General features: G+C 57.4%; 1 protein-coding gene across 1 annotated transcript; it reads left to right on the top strand.

Annotated features, from left to right (window-relative positions):
- The first annotated feature begins 4,882 nt into the window (after nucleotides 1–4,882).
- Nucleotides 4,883–10,819, top strand: GAL (galanin and GMAP prepropeptide). Its single transcript, XM_081531717.1, has 6 exons — nucleotides 4,883–5,065; nucleotides 5,319–5,399; nucleotides 6,282–6,336; nucleotides 9,118–9,204; nucleotides 9,491–9,568; nucleotides 10,577–10,819. Exons 2-6 carry the CDS (start codon nucleotides 5,319–5,321, stop codon nucleotides 10,645–10,647), a joined length of 372 nt encoding a protein of 123 aa, XP_081387843.1. The 5' UTR covers nucleotides 4,883–5,065; the 3' UTR covers nucleotides 10,648–10,819.
- Nucleotides 10,820–12,070: the final 1,251 nt, after the last annotated feature.

The following is a 12,070-nucleotide window of genomic DNA, read 5'->3' as shown; positions in this document are numbered from 1 at the left end:
CTGGGACCCTACTCAAGAAGTGGGGACCCTACACAGAAGGGCAGGCTCAAACGCACAACACGTGCAGGGTCAAATGAAAGCCAAGGTTAGATGGTCAAGCCATTTCCTCATTTCTTTAATAGTAATGAGACCATCGAGGGCTTCCCTGGTGGCTCAGATGATAAAGAATCTGCCTACAATGCAAGAGACCCGGGTTCAATCCCTGGGTCGGGAAGGTCCCCTTGAGAAGGGAATGAATACCCACTCCACTATTTTTGCCTGGAGAATTCCTTGGACAGAAGAGCCTGGTGAGCTACAGTCCATGGGGTTGCAAGGAGCCAGGCATCACACACACACACACACACACACACACACACACACACACACACACACACACACAAACACACACACACACACACACATGCATGCAATGAGACCATTATAGGATCAGTAGGCGGTGCTCCTTTGTCGTCTTCTCCTGTTGTTGTTCAGTTGCTCGGTCGTGTCCGACTCTTTGCGACCCCATGGACTGCAGCACGCCAGGTTTCCCTGTCCTTCACCATCTCCCAGAGTTTGCTCAAACTCATGTCCATTGAGTCAGTGATGCCATCCAACCATCTCATCCTCTGTTGTCCCCTTCTCCTCCTGCCTTCAATCTTTCCCAGCATCAGGGTCTTTCCCAATGAGTTGGCTCTTCACATCAGCTGGCTAAAGTATCTTCTCTTGTAAGCCTCCTCTGTTTGTGTGCCCATCTTGCCAATATTAGCTCCTCACCAACACTGAAGTTGTGTATCCCCTCATTCATTTGTATTCATTAATTCATTCATTAAACATTTGCTGACTATTTTGTGTGAAACACCATATTAGTAAAGTCATTCCAACTACATATAATATTAATAGAAATCCTCCAAACAACATTTAACTTAAGTAAAAGAAGTTTGTTTCTCTCTGTAGTAAAACAAGCCTGGAGGTCAGCACCCCAGGCTGCTTCTTGGTGTTATCCAAAGTCATTACCTTCTAGTCCAAAAGGGCTGCTCAGTTCCAACCCTCACATTCACATTCCAGGCAGCAGGAAGGAGGAAAGGAAAAGGACCAAAAAAGGGCTACCCATGGGGTTCCTTTCACCTGGAATGTGCTGGGTCCCACCTGGCCAATCCTGCTCACCTGTCAGGTGAGGCCCTCCAAATATCCTTCTCATGATAATGAAGCAGTTTTTGTACAACTGTTTCTGTGCATTCAGGTCCCCACTAGATTGTAATCTCCACGAGGGCCGGGACATCTCCTACTGCAGTCCCAGTGTGGGGCTGGGGGAGGGAGAGATGAGACCCAGTGCTGGACCTCAGCCTGGGGTTTCTCTGGACTCTTCTTCCTCTTCTTGCTCATCAGACCCAGGCTGGTTTTTGGTGGTGTAAAGGGCTTCTAAGGGAAGATGGGCCAGCTCACAATGCAGGGGTAAAATGATGCTTTCTGATTGATTTCCATTACTCTAATGGTGACCCATTTTGTCTGCCTCACACCGGGCTGTCTTCAAGAAGACAAGTTGACAGTGTCCCACTGGGTCAGTGCTGAGTACATCGAGCCCATTACAAAGCTGGCCGTGGGTCCCGGCACAGCCTGTGCAGGAAGCCAGCGCCTGCCATCTGGAGATTCAGTCTTCCTTTGCCTGAACGAATCTGCTGGTCCCCTGCTTCTGGTGCCCACCCAACTCTTCCTGGCCGGGGTCACCAGGGACACCCAGGATTTGTACAGTCCCCTCACCAGACAGGGAGAAGCAGTGACGGTGGGTGTCCCCCTGGCTGGCATCATGGTGACAGACCATGTCAACTTGAGGACCCATGTTTGTAAAGAGCACGTGTCTAATTATTTAATGTAGACTTGCTACGAGTTTCCCAGGTGGCTCAGTGGGTAAAGAATCCGCCTGCAATGCAAGAGACGCAAGAGTTGTGGGTTTGATTCTGGGTCGGGAAGATCCCCTGGAGGAGGGCATGACAACCCACACCAGTATTCTTGCCTGGACGATCTCAAGGACAGAAGAGCCTGGCAGGCTACAGTCCATAGGGTCGCAGAGTTGGATACAACTGCAGTGGCTGAGCACAGACGCAGCCTTGCTAAGTGGATTCATAACACATGTAAAGACTGCTTATGATATTCCCTGAGGCACGTGGGAAAAAGTGACGAGAGGGCAGGTTTTTGGTTTTTGAAATGCTCTCGCTCTATCTACCAGTGCCCTGCTGTTTGCCCCGGCCGTGTGCATACTAAGTGCTTCAGTCGTGTCTGATTCTTTGCAACCCTATAGACTTGTAGCCCACAAGGCTCCTCTGTCCGTGAGATTCTCTAGGCGAGAATATTGGAGTGGGTTGCCATGCCCTCCTCCAGGGCCAGGGCCCAAGCACGCATCAGGGTTTGGCTTCCAGAAGGATCTGGGGGCTGCTGCCAGGGTAAAAAAATCTGACAGCCCCTCTGAAGTGCATCACCAACAGGGGCTCACTTGTGTCTCACTTGTCTGCAGGGCCACCTTCTCGCACTTAGGGACCTGAATGCTGGCTCTGCGGCCAGAGCATTCTGGGCCCCAGGACTTCTGTTTAGAGCTTCTGCTTCTTCAGACAGACGAAGAGGTTCCTTGACAAAGCAAATTGAGAGCAGAAGGGTCCTCAAGCTCCTGTCGATGGTAAGATTCGCTGAACGTGGAAGACAGGAGAAGGCTGACATTAACCACTTGTCTGGTGTGCCAGGATGCATTTGTTCTTGAAAGAAAAGCCAGTGTTACAAGTGACACACGGCTCTCCTGCTAAACCAGCCATTTTCGAGAGGTGGTGGCATTTCTCAGGCAGCCAGGGGCACCCCTGACCTGGCCCCTGCCTACTCCCCAACCTGTCTGATGAGAGGGCATCCCCATTCTTCTCCGGTGAGTCACAGAAAGCTGCCCTCGGCTCTCCTGAATCTCAGCCATCCGTCTGCCTGCTGCTGACAGCCCGCCAGAGTGGCTGTCCCCCTATCCCCCTTCCTTCCCTCAAAGGGACACTGGGTTGACCAGGTGCTTCCAAAATCAGTCTGTGATCCCTACTTAGGCCCCCCTGCCCCTTACTCCCCTCCCACCCCAGACTGCCAAAATAGGAGCGACTGGAAGTCAGCTATGCCCTGGAGAACACACCCCATCTTTCCTATCACCCTCATCTCAGCCAGGAGTGTCCCCGAGACCACTTACCAAGCCAGGTGCCCCCCACATCAACCCCCACCCTCCAGTAAGCCAGGGTGGGCACTCAGCACCCCAGGTTAGGGCTTTGCTCCTTCCTAACTAGCTAGCTGACCTGGACCGGCGTCCTCAGGTGCCCTGCGTCCTTTGCCATCCCTGCAGACGCAAATGGCTCCCCTGGAGATGGTCCGAGCTTTCAGTACTAAGGTTCATGGGACTAAATGTCGGTGACACACAGGGGATCATCATTATGATTTTCTCTCCTAGATCCTGTTCACTCCAGAGTCCTCAATTAAGTCAATCAACAGAACATTCAGCTGGGCAGGTGGGGACACGGCTGCACCCTAACGGCAACCAGCTCGGCCACTGGCTGGCACCTTCCGGCAGGGGCCCCTCTGTCTGCCTCTGCCTGCCGCCACTGAGGACTTCAAAGGCCAGTAGTGTCCAGCCAGGTGGGAGAAGGGCCCGGGCAAATTTTCTCCTGATGGCTTCGTTCCTCCTCAGAAGCCCGGAGGCGCCCTGCTTGTGTGTCCCCAGCTGTCTTTGCAAGCAAGGCCTGGCCCAAGCTAAGGCGCATCCTGCAGTGAGCCACGGAGGGCCTTGTTCCCAGGTGACTCTTTGGCCAGCTGTCCAGGGCAGCCTCACCCTGCTGTCGGCCACCTGCCCACCCAGCCCTCAGCCACCTCTGGGCACCTTGGCGGGTCTGGTTCCAGATTCCCACCCCACCCAGGACCTCAAAGGCTCAGCCACTGCCTGACCCTGCTCCCAAGAGCTCGGCGTTGTCCTGAAGGGCTGCGGGACCCCTTCCCACCCAGCAGCGCAGTGGGATGGAGGGGGCGCCCACAGCTTTGAGGCCGGAGAGCCAACAAGCCCCTCAGACCCTCAGCTTAAGTGCGCTTGCTGATCCGCCCCCTTTTAGAAAAAGAGGAGGGGCTTCCAGGTGGAGCTAGTGGTGAAGAACCCACTTGCCAAGGCCAGCGGCGGGTTCGATCCCTGGGCTGGGAAGATCCCCTGGAGAAGAGAATGGCCATCCACTCCAGTCTTCTTGCCTGGGAAATCCCACGGACAGAGGAGCCTGGTGGGCTACAGTCCATGGCGTCGCAAAGAGTCAGGCACGACTGAGCGACTTAGTCCAGCCCAGAAAGAGGGGACCGGGCCCGGGTAGGGAGGGGCACTGGGCACGGGAGGAGGAAGCTGGGCGGGTTTGGGGCTGCTGTTCTCCCCCCACGGATGGTTCCCGAGGCTGAACCCGTAATCCAGCCGCTGCAACAGTGTGCGGGGGCACAGTGTGCGGGGTCGGCGGTGCCCAGGACCCCGCGACCGCGCCCAGCTCTGAGAAGGTATCTGGCTGCGGAGTTCCCAGCGCAGGGGGCGCTGTGGCTGGCCCGGGCCCTCACTCCTATCGGGGGTCGCACTAACAGGCGTAGGGTCTCCGCCGCGGGCTGGGGGTTTTCCATTCGCGGCGATGGGGGCTCTTCCGCTGGGTGCGGGGGCTTCTCGCAGTCCCCGCCAGCCCCAGCCGCAAGGCAGGACCACCGCGCGCCCCCCCGCCCCGCGGGCGCTCCGAGGGCTCCCGGGGACTGAGTTCCGGTCACTCCCGCCCACTCGGGCCGGCGGGGGCGCGGGAGGCGGGAGCGGAGCCTGTGACGCGGCGGAGCGGCTCCGGGATGCGCCGCATAAATAGCGGCGGCAGCGGCTCCCGGCGCGGACACGTCGAGGGAGCCCAGCCGCCCTACACTTCTCGCCTCCGCGTCCCCGAGGCCGCGCCATGCGGTGAGCGTCCCCGGCTCTGCCCCACCCGACTCGACGGACGCGCGGCCCCGCCGACACCCTAGGACCTGCAGACACCCCAGGACCCGCAGACATCCCTCGACCCTTCGGGCCCCGCTCAAGGTACCGCGCCCCCGAGCTCACCCCACTTTCTCCGCGTTCCCCTCTCCAGAACGCCCACCTGCCGGAGGACCTTCCCCGGGGCAGTTGCGGTGCCTCCGCCCCTGGCCGGGCTCTCTCCTGGGCACCCTGGCTCCTGGCTGCCCCTCCCGCACCCGCAGGGGTGGGTGGGGGGTCCCGAGTCCCCGCCCGACGTGCGCCCTGGGGAGGGAGGCAGGTGTCCCCGCGCCGCCGCCCACCGCCCCTTCCCTTGCAGATGCCCAGAGGCTTCGTGCTCCTGCTCGCCTCCCTGCTCCTCACCGCGGCCCTTTCAGCCACCCTGGGCCTCGGGTCACCGGTAAGCGCAGGGCGGAGGCAAACGCCCCCCAGGCCGAGTCTCCTTCTCGGCAAAGGGGGGCGACCGCGTCAGAACCAGACTGGGGGTCGGGGGTGGGGTGAGTGCCTTGTGCCAGGAACAGAGAGAGCCATCGATTCTGCCTCCTGGTGTGTGGGGGGGGGGGCGTTGGAAGACTGGGGAGTCGGGGAGGTGGGGCGGCGCGGGGAGGGGCCCGGGTCCTCAGAGCAGATCGGCGGCGGGGGTTTCCGCGGAGATGCTCGCTCGGATCCTCCAGGCAGCCGCCTCTCCCAGTACAAAGAGCCCCTGGCTATGGGTCACTAAATGTGGACCCTGCGAACTGGAGGTTAGTGCCTCAGACTAGTGAGGAGTGAACCCCATTTGGTTAAGTTCAGTAGAGCGTCAGTTACCCCGTTTGCCAGCTGGTTTTATCAACATGTGTCTTCAGCATCATTTAAAAGCCAGTGGGTGCACTTTGAGCCTGTGGTCTGTAACTCGAAAGGATTCTTTGATAAGGAAGGTAGTGCTATTTTCTTGTTGAGTATCGCTTACTGGGGTGCAAGTCTGGAATGTCTTGCAGTTTCCCAAAGTACACACATTATTCTAATTCCTGTATCCTGCCTGGAAAGTCTGTGTGAATTTCACTTAATGTCTTTCTAATTTCATTTAAAGCTCTTGCTTTAACAGTTTGCATCTCTTAGCTTGTTCTGTGAAAGAGTCGAGTGTCTGTCATTGAAGCCGGATGGCTATTTGAAGTAGATGCTAACCTCACAGGCTGCCATGGTGGGTTATACAAGCAGAAGCTGCTGCTGGGGGCTTCTTTGAGCCATGGCGGCCTGTACCAGGCAGGATGACTGCCCTCTGACCCCTGCCCTCCCGTTTAAGGTGAAGGAGAAGAGAGGCTGGACCCTGAACAGCGCCGGCTACCTTCTCGGACCACGTGAGTGCGGCCAGGCTGGCATCTCCCGTGAACCCGCTCTGGTTGAGCTGGCTGAGGCCCTGCTGCTGACCCTGCTCTTCCTGAAATGTGGGGGTAGCTGGTCATTGCTCCGAGCCCTTGAAATTCCACTGCGCGTCAGATAAAGAGGGACACGGGAGTTTTCCCTGAGACTTTGAGGCTGAGTGGGTTTCTCTGTAGGTTTAACTGATCCCCTGAAGGGACTGACCCAGGCCCTTCAGCCTCAGACCTTGTTCAGCCTTCCCCGGGTGAGCGTCTCGGAAGGCAGACGCTCCTTGGGGCTCTGTTCTGGGCCCTCTCTTGTGTCCCTCTGTCTCTCCCTAAATGCTCCCGTCCATTCCTTGACCTGACGAGGCCAAAACATGCTCATGCCAAGACTGAATGTTGATGGTTCTGTTTCTGCTCCCAACCTGTTCCGGGAGCCGTCCCGCAGGGTGACTGACCCTCGGGGTCTTGTCTTTCACTTGCTGTGACTAATTTGACTCCGTTTAGGATGCAGAGACTCCAGTGAGTATAGACTAGTGGGGGCCTTCAGAGACCCCCAGTTCGACTGCTGCATTTACAGGCAAGCACACGGACCCCGGGGCTCGGTGACCGGCTCGCTGCGTGGAAGTCCTCAATAGGCACAGGAAGCGGCAGAGGTGGGAAGTGGCTTGCCTCCAGGCACTAACAGGGACACTCTGGACCCCTGGCTGCGGGCCGGTGCGCTCCCACTCCGCTTCCTGCCGGACCTCTGTCCGCAGTGACCCCTCCAGGTTTTGTCCTCAAGGAGGGGCGAGGGGAGACCTTTCACTTCCCATCCCACCCCGCCCCTGCTTTCAGATTTGCAGGCATGGTTTCGTTGAGGACAGCCACCAGCCTTGAAGAAAATCCTCCTCTGTTTAGTTCCTATTTTCCCACAGGAAAGGAGGCAAACAGCAGATAGCTCATGTCCCAGTCCTTCCAGAGTCATTGGGAAGAGCCGTCCCCATTTAAGCAACCCTGGGAAGGTGCTTTTAGTTCTTAACCCCTGAGTTTAAGTACAGACTCTTCTTCCACTGCTCGTGGTTGTTTATCTGATCATCTGCTGAGTCCCTGAGAGCCGGGCTTTGAGAACCGCAGGAACAGAAATACAAACAAGACGGGGCCACAGGCAGGGTCCCCTGGGCATCTCTGGTCTCGGAACAAAAGCAGCGGCCAGTCCCTACGGGGTCTGGTCACTGTGGGTGGAGTGGCCCTGCCCGCGGGACACCGACTCACGAGTTTTCCTGAGCCCTCTTGCAGCCCGGAGTCCCTTCCTCCCAAGAAAGCACCTCATCTCTGGTGCTTCTGGCCCCAAAGAAAGGAGGAGCCCATGTTGAAAACATATTTATCAGGGCATCTGGGGTCTCCCCTGGTTGTCCGGTGGTTAGGACTCCACGCCTTCACTGCTGGTTCCCCGGGTTTGATCCCTGGCTGAGGAGCTAACATCCCACAAGCCAAAAAATCCTGAGTCAGAAAAGAAGCTGTTTTTCACCAGCAAGTCGGATCAGCAGAAGCTGTCCATCTAGACTGGCTCTTTGTCAGAACCCCTTACGACTTCACACTGTGCTCCCGGCTTCTGTCGTCAGCGTAGAAAATGGCAACACGAGAATGTGTTTGCTGCTGAGGTCGGTCTGAGCCTGGAGGCACCCAGCGGCCTTCCGAAGCGCCCGGTACCCATCATTCCTCCACACGGAAGGCCAAGGACTCTGTCTGTGGGAAGGTGAATTAGTTCGCTCTTGTCCAAGCTTGGAGGCAATCTGGTGCATCAGGCCCGGCAGCCAGAAACCATGGTCTAGGTCTTCTCCTTTACCCCGAAGAGCCCCCAGGTCAGGCCCTTCCCTCTTTCTTTCCCTGTCCTCATTCTTTCTTTCCAGTTCTTTTTATTTTACTTTATCTTTTTGGCCACGCTCTGCAGTTTATGAGATCTGAGTTCCCCGACCAGGAACTGAACCCAGGCTTTCAGCAGTGAAACTGCCAAAGTCCTAACCGCTGGCCTACCAGGGAACTCCGTCCAATACTTTCTTAGGGGATCTCTCTGCTTGCAATCTCCATTCCCCCTTTTCAGTGCAGCCAGCACACATGCACGCACAAACACACTCATACACACACACTCATGTACGCACATATGAGCACAAGTGTGCACACACGTACGTGCACGCACACACGTACACACACACGCATACATACACACATGTACACATACATGTACGCACACACATACACAGACATGTATGCACACACTCCCCCTCCCTCCCTTCTTCTCGCCCTCTCCCTCCTCCTCCCCCTCCTCTCTGACTCTGTCTCTCTGTCCCTGTCTCCAGTCCGTCTCCCTCACAGCAGCCAGTGGTCTTAGAGAGATAAAGTCTGCTTTCATCAGAAGGGCAAATCCTGTGGCTCGCCCTGACCCTGTTTCCTGTGCCTCTGCCTGGGAGGCACCCAGTTCAAACGCCAGCCCCCCTGGGGCGCCGCTGGCACACCCCCGCTGACCAGGCCTGGAGCCAGTGCCCTTCACTAGCCGCATGCTGGCCCCGCCTGGACCGGCGGCTCCCCCCGGCTCTGTGGGGCCCCAGCCCCCGGATGGGAGCGGTGCCCTGGCGCTGGGAGTTCTTTCCTCTGGTTCCACGGAGAACGGCCCTCCATCTTCTGTGGTGTCCCTGCCTTGCTTGGGCTGTAGTCTGGTTAGTTGCGTGTTGGCGGTAAGCAGCCGTGTCCTGTCATGGTGACAACACTCAGGTCCTTTCCTCTCTGATTCGCTGACAGATGCCATCGACAACCACAGGTCATTTCATGACAAGCATGGCCTCGCCGGCAAGCGGGAACTCGAGCCTGAAGAGGAAGCCCGACCAGGTGAGAGGACTTTAATCCCAGGGCATGCAGGGCACTGGGGGTATTGGTCTCCTGCCACCCCCGATCCACAACCGAGCCTGAGCTGGGCCCGGCAAAATCTGTCAGCCGCCAGAATGAGGAGCCCCAAACCTGAGAGTAAGATCCGGGGGCAGCCACAGGGTCTCAGGGCATCCCCTGCACTGAACCGGGCCCTGGGAGGAAGGGAGGGGCTTCCCAGTGATGCCCCCAGGTGCCCAGGTCTAGGACGGGCACCACGGTCATCAACACTGCCCCCTCTGCTTTCTAGGAAGCTTTGACAGACCGCTGTCGGAGAACAACGTCGTGCGCACGATAATCGAGTTTCTGACTTTCTTGAATCTCAAAGGTACGTGAAACAGCACCAAGGTGAAGCCCCACCTCTTGGAAGCCTGTGGAGAAAGGATTCCATAGACTGCTCCTGGGGAGAGGCCGGATCCACCTCACACCTCCTCACACTGGCGGGTGGGGTTACAAGGCCGGGGGCTGGGACCAGCCGCAGGGGGGCCGGTTCATTCACTCTGCGGACCCAGACTCCTGGACGTGGCAGCGGCGGCTCTACCTTTGCGGCCGCAGTTACTACACACAGCCAGGCTCTCCGCAGACCACCTGGAGCCCACGGTCCTGGCTGCACTTTCCCCGCGCGCAGTCTCCTGGGGGGCAGGCTGCGTTTGACCCCCACAGCTCTGCGGCCTGGGATCTAGGCTCTTCCATGGACACTGCAGACGAGAGGGCCTCCCTTAGCACTTCCGTGGTCGTGACTGCCACTCATGCCCCAGTGAGAGTCTGGCCTTAATCCAAACCGCCCTGTGGAAGGGGCTCTGAGAGGTCACCGCCGGGAGGTGGCCTGGGGACACAGCAGAACGCGGGCCACTCCGAGGCTCCAAGGGGGACACCAGGGTTGTCACAGTTTTGTTGTCTAGTTGGAAGAGTGAAGACGATTTCTGGGGTCTGTCTTGATCCACTTGCTCTCAGGCTGCACTGCCTTTAGTGGGGGGACTTGAGGTGGGCTTAGCGGGGGAGGAGTTGGGGGGAGATTTAAGCTTGCGGCTTTTCCTGAGAATCATTCATGGGCAGGCGGGCTGTGGGAGGAGGGTTAGAAACCCCAGAACCAAGAGCCCGGTGAGCCTCTGGGGAGATGTCTGTGGAGAAAACGGCTGACTTTTCCAGCAAGGGCAGACTGACTCCTAAGGGTTTATTTGTTCTGTTTTGAATGTTGTAACATGGAACTTCTTTCCTTAGGGGACGTTGATTTTTATATCCTAAATGTATACCGCGTGTGGGGTTAAATGTGACGCGTGCCTGATTCTGGGGTTGCTGCCGCGGGAATCTGTAAGTGTGGCCCTTCCCCCTGCAGACGCCGGGGCCCTGGAGCGCCTGCCTGGTCTCCCCACCGCAGGGTCCGCAGAAGACGCCGAGCAGTCCTGAGCAGGCTCCCGGGGCATGCTGGCCTCACTGTCATTCGAAGTCACGCTCGAAGAGGGTGATCATCGTATGGCAACCACCCCTGTCCCCGCTGCCCTGATGCTGTGTCCTTATTATTTCAGACTTTTCCCCTTTGGTCATGATTTTGAGTGGCAAAATTAAAAAAAAAAAAAAACAGCAATGGCTTGTGATTATCATTTTCTTCCAGGTGTCTGTCTTGTCACCACTGCCACCAATGTGTTTTTAAAGGATGATGCTTGTTTATAATCACGTGTATTAGATAAAACCTGTACCCTCAAATTCCACCATCTAGAGGATCTCTGAGACACCTTCTCTTGTCACTCATGTTTAGGGAACAAAGTTATCTTAATATGAAGCTGAATCAAAGATAATTATGAAGGTAAGTTTGTTCCTGAGACAGACAAAACCACAGACCGACAGAACCCTGACCTCATGGAGCTGATATGGGGAGATGGGGGAAAACGGCCTAAAGCAACCCTGAACTTGAGGGATGAGGAGTGAAGTGAAGGTGGATGTGAGGGGCTCGTGAAGGTGAAGAGGGGCGAGGAGCAGCAGCAGGGGCCACGTGAGGTGGGGATTAACACGCAGCATTAAAATTCATGTGGCTGGGTTGGGAGGTAACTATCATAAAAACTCTAACTTTTCTTCGGATCAGGAGATGAGCTAGGTTAATGCTGAGCTAAAGACAGCACGTGGGGACTAAGGGTAGAAATCTTGGTCTTCCTACCGAAGGGCCAGAAAGCAAACAGGTGACGACGAGGAGCCAGACGGCCGTTCCGTGACGGCTCATAAGCTCTTTCTCAGGAGCCCGAGCAGATCTGAGGAGGAAGGGGGCAGTCCTCCCGTGAGCTCCGCCCCAGCAGCACCTCTCACCCTGGGGGCCCGGGAGGCCCGCAGACCCCTGTAGTCAGTCTGGGTGCCCGCCGTGTTCCCAGGCTCCCCAGGTGACTGCAACGCGTGGCCGAGTGTGGCGCTAACCGCCCGCTTCCAGGAAGAAGTGGGCTCTGTGGTTAGCTCTACGAGGCCTGCTGCTGGGAGCCCGGCCCGGCCTCCTCTCTCCACTAGCTCCCTCATGACTCACAGAAACTTTCCCTCCTGCCACCAGCCACTCTTCCTCCTGGCACAGGGCATGCACCTCCGGGTGGGCTGATCCCAGCTCAGGGTGCAGGAGCACCGCGCGCAGGCCCACAGGCCAGGCCGTCCTTCACCTCCTGCCCTCTCTGTCCTCGGCTTTCCTCTTTTGTGTTGCTTTAACTCCCCCGGACTCGTGGGGGCTCCAGCATCCCCAGAAGCCCTGTCAGAACTTGGGGGACCAGGCCCCTGCCCAGAGTGCTGACTCAGGAGGACCAGGTGCGCAGAGCCTGAACTCCTCACAAGCGCCCGGCATCAGCTGCTGGTGGGGGCC

This window comes from Giraffa tippelskirchi, chromosome 10 (genome assembly GCF_054371585.1).
Source record: "Giraffa tippelskirchi isolate mGirTip1 chromosome 10, T2T-mGirTip1v1.2.pri, whole genome shotgun sequence".
NCBI lineage: Eukaryota > Metazoa > Chordata > Mammalia > Artiodactyla > Giraffidae > Giraffa > Giraffa tippelskirchi.
Note: the sequence above shows the minus strand (reverse complement) of the source record. Positions and strands in the feature narration are given on the sequence as shown.